Source organism: Leptosomus discolor, chromosome 21 (assembly GCF_034619465.1).
Source record: "Leptosomus discolor isolate bLepDis1 chromosome 21, bLepDis1.hap2, whole genome shotgun sequence".
NCBI classification, from domain to species: Eukaryota; Metazoa; Chordata; class Aves; order Leptosomiformes; family Leptosomidae; genus Leptosomus; species Leptosomus discolor.
Genome location: NC_141411.1, coordinates 2,197,947 through 2,218,560, shown reverse-complemented (window position 1 = coordinate 2,218,560; position 20,614 = coordinate 2,197,947). Strand labels below are relative to the sequence as shown.

Here is a 20,614-nt window from a genome sequence, read left to right as displayed (position 1 = left end):
CACGAAGAGAAAGCAGATGAGCCAGGAAGCACAGAGGTTCCCCCCAGCGTTGCTGAGCCCCAGCTGTGCAGCGTTGCGAAAGGGAGACGGGTGCTGAAGAGCAAATGGACCCGCCAGAGGCTTCTGGGAGCCCCAGCCAGCCCCGCTCTCCCACGCCGGCCCGCAGCAGAGGTAAGAGATGCAAACGTGGCACATTCGGAGCGGCAGCACGAGCCTCAGCCGCTGCCCGAGCGTTGCAACAGAGCCGAGCGCGGGACTCGGGGCAAGCGCTTCTGGAAGCGTGATCCGGTGTCGTGCTGGAGGGTGCAGCAACGTAAGCAGAGTCAGATTCACGCTGGGTTTAGTCAAGTTGCGCTTAGTTCTGAGCCTGCTTTAAGAGAGGGAGCACATCAAACCCAGAGCTATTTTCTTAGTGTACAAGCAGCCATTCCAGCACAGGGCAAGCGGGTCCCGAGAGCACCGTGCCGGCAGCGCAAGGCCTTAAATCTGCAAGAACCCAGGTGGAGCTGCCTGCCCGCAGCGCTCTGTGCAGCTCGGGAAGATGTCACGGCCCATTAAGAGAAGTCTTGAGCTTCTCTGAATCAGACGCCTGGAAAGAACCTGCTCTTTTTCCACACTCCTCTTCCCCCAACGAATATAAATAGCTACAACCCAAAACAAAGCGTGGTTTCACGTAGATGGCATGAAGCATATGCCAGTAGTCAAATGATGCAGAGAGAACTATACAAAGCTGTGAAAGGACTTTGGCATGTTAACAGACCCGTTGTGCCTCACCCTGTTCATAAACAGAAGAACACAAATGATTCAGCCCTGGCCCTGAAGGAAACGCATCCATACGGCATCACCGATAAGACACCTGTCAACGTAACCATGTTTATTTGTCTCTGTAGGACTGCTGGATGCTTTTCTTAGACCAAATTGTATGGGCAGTGTGTATGCTGACAAATCACTTATGGGAAGTACTAGGTAGTTAATACCTGGTATTACACAGCAGTTTAGAGAAATAACTAAATCTTAATATGGCTGTGAACTGAGCAAGGAACCCTATTTATTATCATCCCCATCTCACAGAAAAGAGGTAGAGATGGAGGTGCTTGGTTAGCATTAACTCTACCTCAGAATTAAGGAGTCAGCTCTCAAGGTATAATACAGTTCCCAACATTTTCCCCAAGGTTTTAATTAAAAATAATAGGCACTGCGCTCTTGGACAGCCTGGTTTTGCTACCCTCCCCCCTATTGCATTCTTTCGTTAAAGCATTCTGGTGCTCAGACTCAGAGTGAAAAAAACAATTATTGATTTCAGCCAATTTGAAGTCACGTGGTTCTGCCCAGTCCCGAGCAGAGCAAAACCTGATGGCAGTTTTACAACTGGGCGGGTAGTTTGATTTAAAATGCAGGCAGACGTTTAATTTGTACGACAAGGAGCTGTGATTTTTCAAACAACAAGCTGAAAATTCTTTGCTCCTCTTATTAAAGAGTTTCCCTGCGAGGGAGAGGTTTGCAGGGCTTGCCCACGGGTGGTTCGCGCGGGGCAGGAGCCAGAGCCGCTCTCCGGTGCTGCCCGGGCTGTGGGCAGCGAAATCTGCCGAACGCGGGCGCTTCAGCAGTTGTGGGTCGGTCTGATTTCTCAGAAACTCCATCGATAGGAGGATTTCTGTGTTTAAGGCAGTCAGCAGAGAAATTCCGCATTTTCTCATTCGTGCCCAACCCCTCCTCCCTCTTTCTCAAAAGAGAGGCAAACCGATAACGCTGCTTAGGTCAAAAATGTTGATGAAAATGAACTCTGTGTTCCTGTGCGGGGCTGTGCTGCCCCAGGGCAGATCCCAGTCATAGCACTGTTATATTCTGGTACAAGGCTCTAGAAAAAGCAGGATGGGTGCAGGAGACGCTGTTCCCAAACTGTCACAACGGCCTCCGCTGTGACCGTGCGCGTGAAAAGGTGCAGATTTAAGATACTGATTCTGTAGCATCTGTGTTACAAGATGTTCCTTTTCTCAGTCCTCTCCCCAGCAACTGCTCTTTTTATCTAAGTTTATCCAGAACTAAGGAATTAAGTTCATCCTTCAGAAATGTCTGAATGTCGCTGCTTTACTCCCGAGACCGGTCTTTCAGGCAATTGCATCCACAACGTAGACACATGTGCTATTGAGCCTGAGTCTTCCTGAAGTCTGTCTGACAATGATCTACATATTTAAGTGCATCAAAGATTCTGGAGGTACGTAAAACGCTCATGACAGTTGTTCCTCTTGGTACCTGACACTAATTACACAGGGGAAATATTTCACTATTAAAAAAAGTTATTGTTGGACAAGTTGCAAGTGAAGAAGCTTCACCCTGACCAGGCTGCACGTCCACGACCCTCTCGCCGTGACTGACTCAGGAGTCAAGGAAAAAAGGGAGCGAGACGGAGGGAAAGCAGACGCCAACTGCTCAAAGGCCGCGTGAAGAGCGAGGAAATGCACCGGGGAGCAAGAGCGAACAGAGCACGCACCTGAAATTCAAGCACTGAGGCACAGACGACGCTGCACGAGTGCACACGCATTGCTCACGTTTATTGGGGCACCAACCATTTTGGCAATTCATGTGCTTAAGGACAAACGTTACAGCCGCTGCGCTGCACGGATGACGCGCGCACCGGGACGCCGTCCCGCCGCGTGACGCCGCTGCCGAGACTCGGTGTCGCTGCGATGGGAACACGCGCTGCTGCGCCGGTCAAAGCCCTTGCTCAGCACCTTAAACTGGGACGAGCTTTTAAAGCGTGGTTACAACCAGGAGCTAAGGTGTTCCCTTCCTGCACCACGTTTGTGAAAGGCCACACGATTACAGCGCATCAGGCTCTTCTTCGGTTAAAGGCGGCGTTTAGTGCCGGTGAAACGGCCAGACGGGCACCAGGGATGCAAATTCTTTCTGTAACTGAAGCTCCAGAAGCACAGAGATGGGTAAAACGATAGCGATCACCCGGCCTTCAGCGAGCAAACCTCCGAGGCAGCCATGTCTCTGTGTCCAGGGCCCATTTAGGGCCTGACCTCTGCGCTGAAGCTTTCAGCAAGGAATTTAATGCTTATTTTAAACGTGTACGGGAGTAGGAGCGAGGGTAAGGAGACAAGCCCATATCCAAGAGGCTTTCTGCACTGGTCTGGGCGGTGACACGTCCCCGGCAGTGCCGCAGCCCACGTCCCACACCTCTATTCTAAAATACCTGTAATTAACACCTCGGTGTACAATTAATAACAGTTCAGTGCAAATGTACTAGTGATGTTCGCAAGTTCATCCCACTAGTACCATTTTCGTAGTAACTCCTTAACTGTATCTTTAGGGGCAGGGAAACACTGATAAAAAGGTACTAAAACCCAAACCCTAACATTTACAACACTTCAGAACGGGAGTTGCACTTTAAATTATCCCCGTCTTACATTTTAAATCCCGCAGATACCTTCTGTTCAGGAGAGTTTAGGAGAAGCACATCCTTTTCCGACTCGGGGTCAGTACCACAGGTTACTTGTTCTTTGAAAGTCTGCCAGCGTGTTAACAGCATCAGCTCTTACAAAGATGAATTGCAGCAGTTCAGTTGACATTTTTTAACCAAAGAGATTTTATTTTCTAGGCAACGAAAGCAAACAGCCAAGCAGTGATACTGACACATCTCCCTCAAATGGAACCAATTCTCCAATGGCAGATTTCCAATGCAAACGTGATACAGCAAAGCTAAACACTCTGGATTAAATAAAGCGAATTTTAAAAATACTGCAACTGAGAAATGCCAAAAAAATATTATTTGGTTTTTTTTTTTTTTTACACACTTTCAGAAATCCATCCAGGATACAAAGCTAAAATCTAAGTGTTGCTCCCCAAAGTCAATGCGTTCGCAAACATGGCATACAATAAATATCTACCTTCCACTTCTGTTTCAAAGCCACCCGGCGCCAGTCCCCTCGTGCACCTCTCTGAGGTAGGGATTACGTCCGTTTCACAGATGGCACATGGTGAGGACCCGCTCCTTGTCCAAGGCGTCTCACCGCTGCAGTGTGAAAGCTGAGAACACAACTTAGGATCGACAGTCTCTTGGTCTCGTTCCTAGACAGTATTTCATCTCAAGTAGTTATAACACAGTGTAATCTTCAAGTTCCTTTCCACTGTCAGGTATTTCTGTAGGTTTATAAGCATCAGCTTCTAGAGGGCTGGTGGTAATGTTGTGGGGTTTGGGTTTTTATTTTTTTTTTCCTATTGACAGGCTAAAAGCAAAGTGGGGTTTAACGCTGGGAGCTGAGTGGCTTTCTGTAGGAAACTCCCAACAGTGCTAATGTGTATTTTAATACTGAATTAAGAAGAAACCTGGTCCATCGTGCTCTTGGTGACTCTATTCTTTATACTTAATTAGTCACACCTCGGTTCAGCAAAGCACTTATGTAATTATGTTCCTTCCCCAGCAAGACCCTCCCGTATTTCCAGGTCCAGCCGGGAGCCTCTGCTGAGAGCTTCAGCAAAACGTGCTTTTTATAGAAAAGAAGCTTTTGCTGCACCAGCAGTTTAGCCCGATGCCTTCACGACTGGAGGCCTTTAAAACTAGATCTTAGGTTCCACTTGGAAAGCGGTTTTATTTCTGCCTCAGTCCGAAGACGCACGTTCTTGCTCCCCATTTGTGATAGTGCAAGGCGGGTAACTCAAAGCAGAGTAACAGAAGAAGAGCAGGCTAAGAATATTTCAGAATTCAATAAAACAAGTACGTGTTGCAGGCATTTCAAAAGAAAATAAAAATCCCTTTCAGTAATATGCACCTTTACAGCACCTTTTTAAAAGACCTCAAAAGCACTTCCCCGCTGCGAGGTAAGGTATATTAAACCAATTTCAACTTCCCTGATTCCAAACAGTACGAGAAGTGGGGCAGTTTACGCAGCTTATTTTGTTCTGACAATGGAACTGCACCCTTCATTATCAGAATTAGAGTCTTGCTACTGAACAGTCATCGGTGACAAATCAAACACGTTAAGGCAGAATGCAGATGAAGAAACTTCAAGCCTCCCTTCTGGCTTTGCACTCCTGTCCTTCTAAAAAGGGCAAAACCTTTTACTGGCAAAGAGTGAGAACTAGACCTTAAAGTGCTCATTTACAGTATTTGGAATCTGGTACGGCTTAGTAACACTGTGGCCTTGAGGTGGGCTATACCCAAGTAAAGATTGCTTAAACGTATTTACCAGATGCAAACTAAGTCACTTCCCTAACTACAGTATTTCCCTCTTGCCAGAATTTCAGATACTATTATGAAGAAGAATCCAAAGTACTCAAGAAACACGCCTATGTCCTGATGCAGTGTAAACACTGGGGGGGGGGGGTTGATAGTTATTTTTCAAGCAACTAAAAACTACCTACAGAGGATTAATAAGTTTATTCAACACTTAACCACCTACTCGTTAATTTAAAGAAGGCTATCTTAAAGCTTAGAGGCCATTTCTTTCTCTAAAGCCATGACTTCACACAAACAATACAGTCTACTTCCGATGGTATCATGGTATAGGGCAGCTCTGGAAATACTTTTCCCATTAAACATCCTGCACCAAACGAGCAGTTTTTCCTGCAAGAACTGCTTGTACGGGCAGATTCTAATTAAGCCCAGTACAAGTAATGCTGATACGTTGTGTTTCCCCAATGCTGAGGTTAATTTAATTACTCTGAAAACACAACACAGAGAGATTAATTCAGCAATTTAGAGGCTGGGTTTTACGCTAGAGTTGAACAGGCCTGATTTTGTGTGTCCGCTCACACCACGCACACAAAGGTACGTGACTATTTCAGATTATTCCAGAAATCACCTTGTAGCTGCCGGTGTATACCACCTGCCGGAGTACTATAAATTAGCATGCGAGAAGATATACCTATTTCAAATCCGCTGGAAAAGTCCCTACGCGTAACAAACCTGTGCGTCTTGGCCACCATGAAGTTAATATGCTCTTCAAGCTTCGTGAACGGAATTTTATGATTACATACAGCTTATCTGGAAACCCAGAATCTTATTCTGGATCGGTGAGGTAGTCGATGTAACCATCCTCATGCAGACGTCACACTTCTCCGAAGTTGGTGTGTCCAGTCTCCTTGGCATGCTCTCTGGCTTCCACTTGTCCCGTCAGTCCCTTCTGGCACACCATGCACCTCAGCGTAAAGTGATTCACGTCGGTAAACTGCCTCTTCCGCCTGGCTTCATCCGCCAACTCCAACGCTTGTGCAAGAACAACATCATCAGTCGTGGAGAAAATGGTCTGGGGAGGAACGTCCGAGTCGGGGATTTTACGCTCGAGTGGATCGTAATGAATCCCATCGTAAATCAAAAGGACCCGCTTCGTGTAACCGGCATCTTCCCCAAAACGGTCGATCCTGACTGTCTGTGTGTCCACCACACAGATTTCGCACTGGTAAAATTTGGATAAAATGGACACTTCGATGGCTCCTCCCCAGGTCTCTTCCCTTCTGATCCAGTCACAATACTCCCTGTTCGTTTTCCCTAGAACTGCCTCACAGTAAGACTCGGGATCGCTTGCTACTATCTGGGCTATAAGGCTGCGCATCTCAGGAGCGCAACCCGGGTCGTAAACGCCTCCCTCCACCACGTAGTAGACGCTGGTGAAGAGACAGGAGTTATCTGCCGGGACCACCCTCCTGGCAAGCACAGGCACCGTTTCCCTCACCGAGTTGGGCATCGTTCTTTTTGCAACTACGGGCGAGTCAGCCTTGGGGTGGGTCGTATCCTCTTCAACGATGAGAGTGTCGCCTGTCAGACACAGAAGGAGGAAGAATTGAGAGAAACACGCGGACGGGAGTTAAAGATGCCCCTAAACCAGAAGATCGCGGTCGCGTTGTTGTTGTTGTCATTAAGGATCGCGCTGGCTGTCCCCGGTAGCCCGGTACCTGCCAGCAAACAGCCTCAGCCGAAGCAGCCGGCAGCACCGCAGCTCCCCGTACTCACCTGCCGTGTCCCGGGTCCCCGTCCCCTGCCAGCCCCGCGGGACCCCCACGCTTTTATCTCCGGACCCCTCGGGACGCGGGCAAAACCACCACCGGCCTCACCGGCCAGCAGGAAGCACTCCCGAGCCGGGTGTTGACAGCCACCCCCGGGAGGAGGAACCGGCCCGACAGCCGGCTGAGGAGGGGCGTGCTGGGCCGCAGCCTCTGCTAATTAAGGTAATTGCAGCCGGCGGGGCAGCAGAGGCCATAAAGCGCCGGCGCCGGTACCCGCCCCTCACCGCGCAGGCCTAGGGCGCCGGCCCGGCCCTCACCCGAGTGGATGCCGAGGTCGCCGAGCCGCCGCTCGCCATCGCTGAGGTCCAGGCTCCGCGGCGGGAATCCGAGAAGGAGGCGCTGGGCCGAGGCGGGGACGCCGGTGAGGGCGGCCAGAGCGGCCTGCATGTCGCGGAGGCGGGAGTGGGCCGTGAGGCCGGGCAGCGGGTGGGTGCCGCTCCGGGCCTTGCAGCGCAGCCGCAGCATCCTCGGCGGGGCCGCCCCGCGCCGCCGCCGCCGCCGCCGCCCCACCACCGACTGTCCGCCGCTTCCGCTTCCGCCCCGCCTACTCTCGCGAGACCTCCCGCCACGCCCCCCCCTCATTGGCCGGCGAGAAGCCAATCGGAGCGCCGCCGGCCCGCGGCGGTGAGGGCGGGGCGATGGGGCGCCGATTTCGTTTGCAGAGCGGCGCGCCCGCAGCCGTGACGTCGCGCCGTGGCATTTGCATGCGATTTGCATGTGGCGCGGCGGCGGCGGCGGCGGCGGCGCGGAGCCATGTCGGCGGCGCCCCGGCACGGCGGCGCCCCGCGGGGAAGGGCCGGGGCCCTGCGCGGCGGCGAGAAGAAGTGCTGTGAGTAACCGGCACCGGGGGGGAAGGGGCGGGAAAAACCCGCGTTTCATGTATTTAAGAGAAAAAACGGGGGGGGGGGGGAAATTAGGGAGATAACGCGGCTCGTGCCGCTTGAAAAAGCGCGCGTCTTCCCTAAAACACGTTGCCGTCCCGGTTCGCTGGCCGTGCCGGTGCCGGCCGTGCCCTTCCCTCACCGCCGCCTCTCGGTCGTGCGGCCCCTGGCTGCTGCCCCCAGGCCCGCCTCGGCCCGGGGCGGCCTGGCCTGGCGGCGGCGGTTGGCGGCGGGAACGTGAGCGTTTTGTTAAAAGCACCTTTCTTGTGTCCTTGGCAGCTCCTGCCCCGTGGGCCAATATTTTTCACGCGAAAACGCGTGTCTGAGTCTCCTTCGGCACAGCGGACGCGCCGTTGCTAATCCGCCTCGTTAGCCGGCACCCGGGAGACCGCAGACCCTTCGCTGCTCCCAGCAGTTAATGAGCTGCGCGGTTAATTAGCCACGAGCCAGCCCGTTAGGAGATGCACGGCAGCGATCAGCCCTGCGTGAGGGATGGCTTTGGGTTGGGGTTTGCTTTTTGCTCCCGCCCAGCTGCTCGGCGGTGCTGCTGATGCTCCTGGGGTTTTGGGGGTGGTTTTTTGGGGATTTTTTTTTTAGCATGGGCTTCCTACATGACCAACTCCCCGACGCTGATCGTGATGATCGGTCTCCCCGCCCGCGGCAAGACCTACGTGTCCAAGAAGCTCACCCGCTACCTCAATTGGATCGGGGTGCCCACCAAAGGTGCGTGCGGGGGCCGCCGGCTCGCCCCGGTGCGGGGAGGGCTCTGCCCTTTGCCGAAAGCGCGGCGAGATCTGTCCGCGGGATGCCGTCAGTCTCACGCGCTCGCCTTTCCTGTGTGAAGTGTTTAATTTAGGAGTGTATCGCCGGGAAGCGGTGAAGTCCTACAAGTCCTATGACTTCTTCAGGCATGATAACAAAGAAGCCATGGAAATCCGCAAGTGAGTCAGGGTCAGGGGGCTGGACCCATCCGTGGTGGGCTGGTTAGTCTCAGGTCTTGGCAGGCTCTGTGTTTGAGGAGCACAAAATAATACTTTATGCCTGGGAAACCAGGGGAGGAGGTAGCGCAGCCCTGGGCTGGGATCCGGCCAGAGGGGCCGTGTGTGGGAGCTTTGTTGTTGAGTTCACACCGGCGGGGAGAGCAGGGGCTGCAAACGCCCGGCGATGAAGCGGGGTGCAGGCAGATGCTTTATGATCCCTGCAGAGCCTATGGGGCCCTTGAAAGATGCAGGGGTGGGTGCGCCAGGGGCGGAGAGAGAAGCTGTTTAAATCTCTCCCTGGTGGTTCAGAAGCCTTGCTGTCTTCTGAGTGCTGAACATCAGCTCTGACAGTACCTGTCTCTCTCCTGCAGGCGATGTGCCTTAGTGGCTCTAGAAGATGTGAAGGCTTATCTCTTGGAGGAGTGCGGGCAAATAGCTGTAAGACTTTTCTGGACGAAACACGGGCTTATATCTGGGTAGTTCAAAGCTGCCCAGGGCGTTTGGGGACCTGATGTAGTCCCAAATTATTTGGGGCTGGTTTAAACACCTTAGATAAACTTGCTCATTGCTACTTGTTCATCAGGTGTTTGATGCGACCAACACAACTCGAGAAAGACGAGACCTGATCTTAAATTTTGCTAAAGAAAACGCTTTCAAGGTAGTGCTGCTGTATTTAATTTGTAGTTGGAGTTGCTGCACCAAGGGACATTACTGCTCCCTGGGGCAGGAGCTCTTGAGTTTGGATTCAGAGTAGAGCTCTGGACTCTCTAAAATATGCTTCCTTGCCTTCTCCGTAGGTGTTTTTTGTGGAGTCCGTCTGTGACGATCCAGAAGTCATTGCTGCCAATATCCTGGTGCGTGCCACATTTTCCAGGCTCAGCTGTCAGTGCCTACTGTGGGAGCTCGGGTGCTCGGTGCAAGGTCACCAGCTACGACAGCTTACAGCAGTGTCTGCCAATGCCTCGCTCTTACATTTCACCTTGGAAATAAGCAGCCGAGGTTTGCAGGTTGATAAAAGCTAAAGGTGCAGTTAGTTATGTGAGAACGTGGAAATCCAATGGAGCTGAGAGATGTTTGACCTTGAAGTGTGCTTTCTCGTCAAGGGAAGGCAGGCAGCGAGTGGCTCGCAGGGCCGCTAACAGCGAGCCAGCTGTGTCTGTCACAGGGCCAAGCACTACAGCGCCTTCAGAGCTGCCCTTTGTTTCCTCTCCAGGAGCAGGTTTTTCCACAGGGCAGCGTTAAACAATGCGTATTTGTTTCAAAAGGGAAGGAAAATGTTATTCAGCGTTGCTTTTGTTCCCTGTTGAGTTCGCTTGACTCTCACAAAGCGGTGCTGTGTGTTGATCAGGAGGTGAAGGTTTCCAGTCCCGACTACCCGGAGAGAAACAGGGAGAACGTGATGGATGATTTCCTGAAGAGGATAGAGTGCTACAAGGTCACTTACCAGCCTCTCGATCCTGACGCGTATGACAAGTAAGCCGAGCCCCGGGGTGCATTTTGTCCTAGCACACAGGAGCTCCTTTGCTTTGTCGCTGCTGTTCTCTGGCTCAGGGTGCTGCAACGCGTCTGCCGGAGCCTCTGCTCTCCCAAAGCGCGGTTGCTTGTGTGAAGGTGTTATCCTCGGGTCCCAAGTGGTTTGAAAGGATTTTTCTCTAGTGCACTGCAGCGTCATGCAGCTCCTTGTTTAAGCACGGCAGTTCAGTGTCTCTCCTGTCTGCTGGAGCGACCCAGTGGTAGTGCCGATGCCTTTGCTAGAGGATAAGTAGCTCGGTTACACCCGCAGGTGCACGTGCTTCGTTTTTAAAACCAGTCGTGTGGGTGTTCTTATCTTATGTTGACTCCAGAGATCTTTCCTTCATTAAAGTGATCAATGTGGGACAGCGGTTCCTAGTAAACAGAGTCCAAGATTACATCCAGAGTAAAATCGTCTATTACCTAATGAACATTCATGTCCAGCCGCGTACCATCTACCTTTGCCGACATGGTGAGAGTGAATATAATCTTGTTGGCAAGATTGGTGGGGATTCTGGTCTGTCACCGCGCGGGAAGCAGGTATGTGTTTGGCAGCACCCGCGTGGCTGTGTTTGTAAAGTGTTGGGTGAGCAGGGGCAGAGCCGGGCTCCGCATCCGACTCCTGCGAGGGGCAGCCCCGCAGCTGGATCTTGCCGTGACAGCCACAGCCCTTGAAATGATGCTTTTAACGGCGGCAGAAGCTCCTGCTCCCTCCTGACCTCCCCTGACTTTTGTTTTCCAGTTTGCTCAGGCACTGAAGAAGTTCATCGAAGAGCAGGAAATCGTTGACCTGAAGGTGTGGACGAGCCAGCTGAAAAGGACGATCCAGACGGCCGAGTCCCTGGGGGTCACGTACGAGCAGTGGAAGATTCTCAATGAGATCGATGCTGTGAGTGAAATGCTGATTGAAGCCTTGAGCTTTTCTAGACGGAAAATGCTGTTTAAAACCAAACTCATCAGGATAAAATTGACTATTTCCTGTTCGTTTGGAGCCGTGTCCGTGTGTAACGTACCCCAGCCATCACCATGAAGTTGAGGACAGTTTGGCATAAGGCTGGCAGTGCCTGGGGCTGCTGGACCTTGCTGTGAACATACCCAGGCAGTGTGGAGAAAGAAAATAGCACTGAACATCCCGGGCATTTGTCACACGGTCCTGGGTGGACAAAGGTTTCTGCTCCCACTCTAATTCTTTCAGGCCAAAGAAATTGCGGGGTTATTGCTGTGGAAATGAGCGCTCGTTTTCATCCCTGGCAAACGAGGGTTTTGAAATGAAACCAAAAACCCCTCCTCTTCACACCGCCCTGGCCGTGGGGGACACAAATGCTGAGGGTATGGCTGGGTCAGATACGATACTGAAAGTTTTAGTCACTTAAAAGGGTTACTGGTCTCTGCCACTTGCTTTTTCTTTTCTTCCTGTTGCATTGTCGTACCTCTGAAACGGAGCGTGTTGTAGCAAGTTCTTCTTCCCTCAGGGGGTCTGTGAAGAAATGACCTATGCAGAAATTGAAGCCAAGTATCCAGATGAGTTTGCCTTGAGGGATCAAGAGAAATACCTTTATCGCTATCCTGGAGGCGAGGTGAAGACCTTTAAGAAATAACCATAAGATACAGTACGCGTGAAATAAATACGTGTGGGTAAAATTGAAGGACTTGACTGAATTTTAAAGTTTTCTGCTGGTACTTGTGTGAGAAGATGAAAATATTAGGATCCCCAACTCTCACTTAGAGGAAAGGTTTATGGATTTCCTTTATTGTGGTGTGCCACATGATGCTTTTCAGCCAATTAATTGAGCCACTTGCTGTGTCCCTTGATGCTCCCCTCGGACACAGAGGGCTTTCTACATCCCACTTGTTTGGCCGAGGCCTGAATTGTCACTATGAAAAACCACCTTGGAAAGAAAATGACTGTGGGTGGGGTGTGGAGTCATTTCTGGTTTTACTTCACAGCCTTGTTTAAGTGTATAATTTACGATTTTATTTGTTTTTCTTACTGCACATGTTAAAAGTTACCAGTAATCTGAATGCTCCTGTAATCTGGGGGTTGCTGACGTTAAATTTCACCCTCTGCTGTTTGCCTTCCCCACCCCCCACCCCCCCCCGTACTTACTGGGTCATCCGTAACTTCTGCATTTTGATACTTTAACCGATATTTTCCTGAACGTGAAGCTGTGTTAATTGCTACTTCTGCTTTAAGCCTCTGTTTACAAAACCTCTTGAAAAATTCCTGTTTTGTTTTTCAGTCCTACCAGGACTTGGTCCAGCGCCTGGAGCCAGTAATTATGGAGCTAGAGCGGCAAGGCAACGTCCTCGTCATCTCCCACCAGGCGGTTATGAGGTGCCTGTTGGCTTATTTTCTTGACAAAAGTGCAGGTACAAAAATAAATGCATGATGTTAGGGGCTGGCTTCTCTCGCTGCTTCCTTTACAGAGCTTTTGGGAGGGTGGCTTGTAATGACTGTTTTGATTTTTCACAACGGAACAGCTGCTTAAAAAAAGAAAAAAAGCAGAAAACATTTCTGAAGTATTTTAACTGTTGCACTTCAGCGGTGCACGCAGCTTTGCAAGAAACTCTCTTTGAGAAATGCAGATGCATGTGCTGCTGGTTTTCTGCTCAGCCATTGTTTCTGGAGCTGTTTTTACCCGTAGCCCTTACATAGTCTGGAGGGGACTGTTTTTTATTGTAAAGAAAAAGTGTTTTGGTGCATCAGTAGCCTGGAAGGGTTGGCAGTAGTGCTGCATCTCCTCGAATTCAAGAATCTCTGAGAAATGCTGCTCCCTTGTGTGGCAGACTCCCCTGGAAGCTAGTTCCAGTCTGCTGCAAGCTCCAGAGGGTGGTGCTGGAGTTTTATTAAACTTTTAATAACGTTGTTAAACTTTTATTAAAGCTTTAAATAAAACTGCCGTGGGTCCGTGGTGGCTGTTGCTGCTGGAGGGGTTTCCTCTGGCTGACCCCACGCGTTGGGAATGGTGGGGACAGTCCCGTCCCGCTGCTGCGGGGCTGGGGAGGGTGGTCGAGGGGTCTGGGAGGGGCTGCAGCTCTGCCTGCGTGGGCAGAGGGCCCTTGTGTGGTTGGCAGCTGGGGTGTGCTGTGTGGAAGGGTCCCCCCCCGGCGCCTGGGGAGAGGGGGGGTGGCTGGGGCGGGCAGCCCCGACCCCCCCTGCAACGCCTGTCTCTGCCCTAGACGAGCTGCCCTACCTGCGCTGCCCCCTCCACACCATCCTCAAGCTCACGCCCGTTGCCTACGGTAAATAGTGTCTTTTTTTTCTTTTTTCCTGGTTTGTGGGTGTTTGCGAGTCTGATGAGTGTTTGTGTCTGTGTACGGCAGCGACCCGCCGTGCTGTAAAAGCTTCTGGTCGTATTTTTAACACACAAAAAAGTTCCGGAGGGCGGGAGGGTTTTGGGGGACCGGTGGGAGGGGAGGTGCGTGGGGGTGGGGGATGTTCGCCCATGGCCTGTCTTCTAACCAAGTGGTAACTGTCTGTGGGCTTTTCCTGTGGACGAAGGCTCTTTGTGCCTCCGAAGCCGGGTTTGGCTCTGGGGTGTGGTCAGTTAAAAATGGCTTTTCTGCCTGGACCTGCAGTCCCCGTAACGCGGGGCTGCGCTCTTGCAGTGAAGGTCAAAGCCAGAAAGTAGTCAAAGTGTAAAATTATGTTAATAGGGCAAACTGTTGATTTATGAGCTGTTTAATTTTTTTTTTAAATAAAATAACAGATTTATTCCCACTCACTTCCCATGCTGTTTTCAATATTTATTTAAAAAAAAAAAACGTGGTCATTTAATAAATGACACCTTCCTCATATAAGCTTCCCTTTCTTTTTGGTAAAGGCTGTAAAGTGGAGACGATTACCCTGAACGTGGAAGCAGTGAACACACACCGTGACAAACCCTCTCTGAACTCAGTAAGTCTCGCTGCGCAGCTCTGGCTTTTTCCCCTTTCAAAAATAAGTAACTAACCCAAAACACTCCTAAGTACCTGCTGGAAATGACTGACTGCTTTCAGTGACCAGAAAGACTTGGTTCAGAAATAATCCACAAAAGCAGAATGAATTGTAGGCTGAATTAGTGTGCTGCCCAGGCCCGGGGGGGGGATATTTTTCAGAGCTGTTGTAGGAAGCGGGATGGGCAAATTTAGGACACAAATTTTCAATTGCAGGTCTCATTCTCAGTTTTCAGTGAGGTGTTTGCTGTCAATGCTTATTTGTATTAATCAGGATAGTTTCAAAAAAGACTTGCCAAAATGTTTAAAGTGAATTTTTCTCATCGTCTTGATGAGCTTTCTCTTTCTAAAGCTGCGGACGGGGTAAGGCTGGGCGCTGGGGAGGGTTTGTGGTGGCTCGCGGCAGCGTTTGCAGCCTTGGGGGGGCTGGGCTGGCTGCCGTGTGCCGGTGGCTGGGAGGAGGAGAGGTTTTCCCTTGTAAAACACACAAGGAATCTGCAGAGATTTGGTGCAAGGCAAGACTTGTGGTGTTCCTGAACTTTGTATATGTCAGAGCAGAAGAAAGGTCCAATTTGCCTCCCTTGAACTGGGAATCTTCCAGGAGCAGTGGAAATGCTTCTCTGAAGCTTTACTGGTGAAATCCTGTGTCTTCTGTTACTTAAATAACTGTTTGGCCATCCACCTTGTTCAGCAAGGCACAGACCTACGTGCTAAATCTGTGCAAGCGGCTGCTATTTTAGGTGCTCGCTTTTGCAAACACTGTTTTGCAGAGGAACTGATCTGTCAGGGAACGCTGCTCAGCGATTGCCTGTAATTAGTTCCTCCAATTAAAGAGCACAAACCAACTCTCTGCTGTGGTAGCTCGTGGGAGATCCAAGGGTGTCGCATTAAGTCCTTTAAAAGCTATTTAGGCTTTTAGCTGCCTCTTGGTGTGTTTTATGAAGAGCTATTGCCTGGTATATGGTTATTTTTTTGTCCCAGCCTAAAGGAGTCCCCTATGCCGAGGGACCGTAAAGAGGAGGTGGAGAAACTGGGAACCTGCATCTGTGGCTGGAGGGTTTGTGGAGCTAAATCTGGCTGACTGCAAAATGCTAAGCTGAGGCTATTTGGCAAGATCTTTTGTGGCTGGCCCCGTGCTGGGTGGCTTCCAGTCGGGCATTTATCGCTTTGCAACCTCTGCGTGATGCCGGTGTTGAAGTCATTGCTGCCCGCTCGGAGAAGTTGGGGGCTGCTTCTGTTGTTCCTTGCGTTACTTGGGCAATGGGGCTGCTTTGGGGGAGAAGAAACACAAAGAAGGGAAAGTTTTGTATTTGCTTTTTATTTTTTTTCCCTTACATTGATTGTGGGGAGAAAAAAAGACAATTAAAAAACCCAAACCAAAACAAAGCCACCTAAGCAAAAAAAAAAAATCCCAAAGGGAAGTAAAACTGTTAAAAAAGCAGACTTTTCAGTGGACTGTGAGCCAGATTAGTGGCAGAGCAGGTATTCCCACCGCCGCTGCTCAGCTGGGGAGGGCACGGAGCGGTCCTGCCAGCGCAGTCGGGTGCGGGGTTCACCGAGCCGTGGCCCCGGCTGCTGGGAGCTGTGGGGTGCTCGTGGGTGGGGAGGCCTGAGGGGTGTGCTGGTGTGCGATGTGGTTTTAAACTGTGGTTCCCCTTTTCATTCCTTGCGATACCCTGCGCCTGGAATCAGAGCAACCTCCCCGCCAGCCAAACCCCTGTCAGGATGAGAAGGAACAGCTTTACGCCGCGGGCCAGCGCGGACACAGTAAAGCGCCCGCGACATTACAGCGTTGGGAGCAAACCTCTCGACATGCTGGGGCCTTTCCCCTCCCTGGAAGCTCGAGATGGGACCGACCAGCCCCAGCTGCAAGTCGGTGTCCAGGTGGTACCTTCCCTACGCTCCCCCTCCCCACCATCACCCGTGGCTGTCGGTGGTCCTGTCTGAAATGCTGACCCTTCCCGGGGTCCTCTCACCCATTTCTGTTCCCGCATGAAAATCATTCTGGATTAGACTCCCTGAGAAAAACGAACGAAAAAAAAAAATCCACAAAAAACCCCCCAAAATCACCCCATTAAACTAGAATTGTGGTGTCAGAGGCTTTCAAAATCGGGCTGCGTGCAGGCGAGTTTTCATCGGTGCAATAGGGTTTTCGCAGGGTGATTAATTCTGGGTAATACCTTGCTTTCTGGCAAAACCTGATCAGAAAGTGTTACAAATACCTTTTCTGTCTTAATTTGATACTGCAGCCAAGCGTTGCTCTGGCCCCAGAGTGACTTGGTAGGAAATCTTTGTGTCCGTGATTTTGTTGGTGCCCATTTCCCTGCGGATCCCGACGTTGGCAGCTTATTGAGCAAAGTTTGGGCCCTTTGGGTGCCCAAATTAAAGCAGCTTGGGCTTTGGTGCTTGGCATTGTCTTTTGGTTTAAAAGCATGTGGGTCCTCCTCCGTGTTGGATGCGAAGCTTTGTGTGTTTCTTCGCTCATTTAAAATTGTTTTTTCCGCTAAATTAGGAGCGTTTCTGTGCCTGGGAGAGCGCAGGCAGAGCGGGCTGCACGCTGCTGCCTGTCGGAGGAGGCAGAGAGGAGGGGTGGGGGGGATTTGAGGAGGTCTTGGCTGGGCCCCTCCTGCAGAGGCAGCCATTGATACCAAAGCTGTTAGAAGATGAAATAATCTTGGATACTTTGGAGGTTAGTGTTTTCCAAGCTATTCAGTGAGCCCAACTTCTTGTTCTCCTCCTCCCTGTTAGCAGGGTAAGTGGCCAGAGTAAAAGAAGGGGTGAGGCAACACAGGTGAACCTTGCTGGTGTTTTCATGCTCGGTGAAGAGTGTGAGGCTTAGGCATCCCCAAAATCCCAGGGCTCTGGTGGGAACAGAACCAGGCAGGGCTTTGCGTTGGCGTGGGTCTGGCCCACGGCAGTTCTGGATGAAGAGCCTCAGCTGGAGAGGACCCTGACTGCCTGAGGTGGGGGATCCCCACCCCGACTGCTCCCTCTTTGCAGTTATGCCCTTTGTAATTGTAACGTGGAAACACTGACAGCTCTGGGATGAAGGAGCATTTGTAAACCCTGGGTTCTGGGGCTGTGTGGGCCGTGGGGAATCCTGTACCAGTCCTGGGACCTCCTGCCTGAATGGGAGCCCTTGGGCTGAGCAGCAGCGGAGGAGGTGGCCGGGCGCTGCAGCACACCATGTCCCTGCCTTGTATCAGCTCCTGCTATGATCCAAGCCTGCCCTGAGCTCCCTAACATGAAATCTTTGGGGTTGCTTTACTTCTTTCCCTGTTTGCTTCGCTGCTTTTACTATTACTTTTAAATCTCCTTTAAAATCCACTCTGAGCTATCCTGTCCTGTTTCTTTTTCCTTTGCAGCCTCAAGGGGGAAATGCTTGCCTGTGAGTACCACTGAAAGCGGCTTGTATGTACTCTCTTTTGGTTTAGTAAGTAGGACTTCTCTTGATTAATGTTGCATGGAAGCTACTTTGGGGAAAGACGAACGCATGGAGCAGAAGGAAGTCTTTTGCTGTGTGATAACCTGTCATAAGGGGGAGGAATATGTTATCAGCCTGAGCCCACTGATCCGGGGGCTCCAGCTGGACTTACTGGTGCATTGTGCTTGTGCTGGCTGCCTGCAAGAGTGTGTTTCACCCCGAGCTTGCTCCGTTCCTGGACCAGGACATGGGATGGCTCCGTACTGGTGCTGCTGGGCTGAGCCACATAGCTTGTACCGAGCGGTGCTGGGTCCCATGTACATCTCCCCTCCACCCAGGACGAGCTGTGGTGATGGTACTGATTGCTGGGATTGTGCCTGAGTCGTTGGATCGTAGCCTGGATGGGAGTGGTGCTGCTCAGCCCCCGTTCCCTGTGTCTCAAGGGAGCTGGGTGGGTTTAGTGTGTGCTTGGAAAGCAGCTGGGAGGATAAACCTTCCTGGGTGGGTGGCAGTTGTCAGTGGGTCCTCACCATCCCGTCCCCTTGGAGGCATCTTTGGGGGCGAGGAGAGCAGGGCTGTCTTTCTCCCACCCGGAGGGGACAACATGTCCTTGTCTGTCACCCCTCTCCAGGGAGCCAGCAGCCAGCGTCACCCGCGAGACCTTGGCTTCCCTCTCGGCCTCGAAGTAAGGGGCTCGGATGAGACCTTGGTTACCACCCCGCGCCGAAAAGCCAGAGATGCCCTCGCTTCGCCGTGCTCCCACGGCCCCCAGGGCCGGCCCCGCGCCCCTGCTCTACTGGTGGCTGTGGCAGACCCTGCTGCAACCCCTCGCTTGGCTTACGGCGTGTTTCGCCTCTTGCAGTACATGCAACGCTGATGTCTTTTTTTTTTTGTCTTGTAAAAGCTTTTTGCAGTTTAGGTGATCTGTCTCAGGGCCTGGCTGTATTGCACAGCAGGTCCCTGCATGGGCTGTGGGGTGGCTCTCGGCAGCATGTGGCTCCTGCAGTGCCCCTGCCGCTCGTCCCCGTGGGCTGGGGTGACCCACAGCACCCGGCTGCTTCCACCCGCCTCTGGGAGCGCGGTGGTGTCTCCCTGCGGGAGCAGCAAGCTGGGCTGGGGAGCACCCAGGGGTGCTGGTGCCTAAGGGTGGGCTCAGAGGTGGCACAAGCTGCGTCCTCGGAGGCTACGCATGGGCTACCGGGGTCGTTGCTGACCTGCTCTTGCTCTCAGCAAAGCTCTGCTCCTTCCTTGCCTCTGCCCTGGGGCTTTGAGTAAATCCTCTTGCTCCTGGTGTGCTGGTGTCAGAGGGGGAGCTGGGTTTAGTGCAGGGAAAGTGCAGCGTTACGAGAGGGTTCAGATTTGGGCAGGGAGCTTGGTCCCCACAGCGATAAGGTGCAGGTCTCGGTGCCGTAGGATGCAGCTCCTCTCTTCCAGGCGAGGAAGGAGCGTTCCTCCAGGGCTGAGGCGCTCCTGCTTGAATCTATTTGGCCGCTTGGATGTGCAGTTTTTTACTTTAGTTGCCCTTTGTCCTTGAAGTGATGCTCTTCCAACAATTTTCTCAATGCAACTGCTGTGTCGTTCTCCCTCGCCGGTGTTTACACACACGGCATAGCGCACAAAGGCAGGGGATCAGTCTGTAGTTACATGCCTGTCTCCTATTCTCTAGTTTGTGATATCATTTTTAATGATGCTGCAGAGTTTTCTTACTGACTGTCCTGCCGAAGCTGTGGAAGCGCACAAAGCACCAAGCTCAGGCATCGCTGTAGAGTATCTCCCACGTCGGGATGGCTGACCTGGGAATGGTCCAACCAGCAGCAATGCCAAAAGGGCACATTTCTCTCAAAGTTGTCAGTCTCCCTGGGTTTCCGAGGCCTTAATGTTGAAGATGAGAAAAGGAGAAAGAACCTGAGCTGGGGGAGCTTGTGATAAATCAGATAAATCATTGTTCCTATACTGAGCAATGTTAATTTAGAATCAAATCAGAAGAAAATTATCCATAGGCTAAAAGTCAAAGCCTTGCCCCTTGGGATTTGCCTTTACTCTGAGCCAAAAGGAGCTGCGTGTTTAGAAAGCGAATGTATGTGCCAGCTTTGCAAAACTACTTTTCTAACTGCTGCACTTCGCGTGTTTTCCCCTGTGTTTAAACAAGTAACTCAGGCTTCCCAGGAGGGTTTGCAGATAAATGAAGGTAACTTAGTCCAAGTTCCTTGGTTCCAGTACAGACCTTCTTCCTTCTTAGTGCTGGTGTTTTGCTTGAGAAAGTAGCATGTGAGCAGCTATTATGGATTACCTCTGCCTGATGGTTACTTTTTAAGCGTCGTTGTCAGGAAAGCTGTTTAGAATCCTTTTTTTTTTTTTTAATTGCAAATAGGAAATCTGTAGGGTCTGGATTTCCTGGCTGTTGGATTTTGAGTGTTGATGTGTACTGTTAATTGTCAGCAAATTGGCTCCATAGCTGTGTGCCATTGGGTTTTTTTTACTGCAAAACCGTGGTGGTTGGGTAACAAGACAAGTGGCACGTATTGATGTACACAGCAGTGCCACAGCTGAGCAGAGCGGGCACTGGGCACCGGGCGACTGGAGCCCTCCCAAGCATTTTCTGTGCTCTGGGACGTCGCGTGAGCAGCAGCTGTAGGAAATCCCGGCCGTCAGATTTTAACTTGTGTGGTTGTGTGATTGTAAATGTATAGTTCACTCGTACTGATCTGAGCGTGTTCCTGTTGTCGGTCAGACCCTCGGTGAGGCAGTGGAACGAGTTTTATCAAAACTATGAGTATTTATTGTGGTTAATATGCAAAATGATTACTGTGATGTTTCTTACGTTTGTCCTGGAAGTGTATTTTGCTATGAAGAAGATAAATAAAAGCGAGTAA

At 51.3% G+C, this 20,614-nt stretch overlaps 2 protein-coding genes across 2 annotated transcripts; one reads left to right on the top strand and one right to left on the bottom strand.

The window, feature by feature from the left end:
• Positions 1 to 3,568: 3,568 nt before the first annotated feature.
• On the bottom strand, positions 3,569 to 7,473 carry YOD1 (YOD1 deubiquitinase). The gene is made up of 2 exons (XM_086476474.1): positions 7,266 to 7,473; positions 3,569 to 6,760 (listed from the first exon to the last, which is right to left on the bottom strand). The coding sequence occupies exons 1-2, from the start codon at positions 7,471 to 7,473 to the stop codon at positions 6,054 to 6,056; spliced, it is 915 nt and encodes a 304-aa protein (XP_086332600.1). The 3' UTR covers positions 3,569 to 6,053.
• A 288-nt stretch (positions 7,474 to 7,761) lies between these two features.
• Positions 7,762 to 20,614, top strand: PFKFB2 (6-phosphofructo-2-kinase/fructose-2,6-biphosphatase 2). Its single transcript, XM_086476736.1, has 17 exons — positions 7,762 to 7,837; positions 8,487 to 8,612; positions 8,734 to 8,830; positions 9,241 to 9,307; positions 9,453 to 9,527; positions 9,667 to 9,723; positions 10,218 to 10,342; positions 10,714 to 10,921; positions 11,124 to 11,270; positions 11,854 to 11,958; positions 12,622 to 12,751; positions 13,562 to 13,624; positions 14,206 to 14,279; positions 16,010 to 16,189; positions 17,683 to 17,705; positions 18,373 to 18,426; positions 20,473 to 20,614. Exons 1-17 carry the CDS (start codon positions 7,762 to 7,764, stop codon positions 20,612 to 20,614), a joined length of 1,749 nt encoding a protein of 582 aa, XP_086332862.1.

Excerpts from the sequence above, each read along its gene's own strand:
- YOD1 (XM_086476474.1), bottom strand. The coding sequence starts at position 7,473 with ATGCTGCGGCTGCGCTGCAAGGCCCGGAGCGGCACCCACCCGCTGCCC. Across the intron at positions 6,761-7,265 it reads CGACCTCGGCATCCACTCGG|GCGACACTCTCATCGTTGAA; the intron begins GTGAGGGCCGGG and ends TGTGTCTGACAG.
- PFKFB2 (XM_086476736.1), top strand. The coding sequence starts at position 7,762 with ATGTCGGCGGCGCCCCGGCACGGCGGCGCCCCGCGGGGAAGGGCCGGG. Across the intron at positions 7,838-8,486 it reads CGGCGGCGAGAAGAAGTGCT|CATGGGCTTCCTACATGACC; the intron begins GTGAGTAACCGG and ends TTTTTTTTTTAG. Across the intron at positions 16,190-17,682 it reads CCGACCAGCCCCAGCTGCAA|CCTCAAGGGGGAAATGCTTG; the intron begins GTCGGTGTCCAG and ends TTTCCTTTGCAG.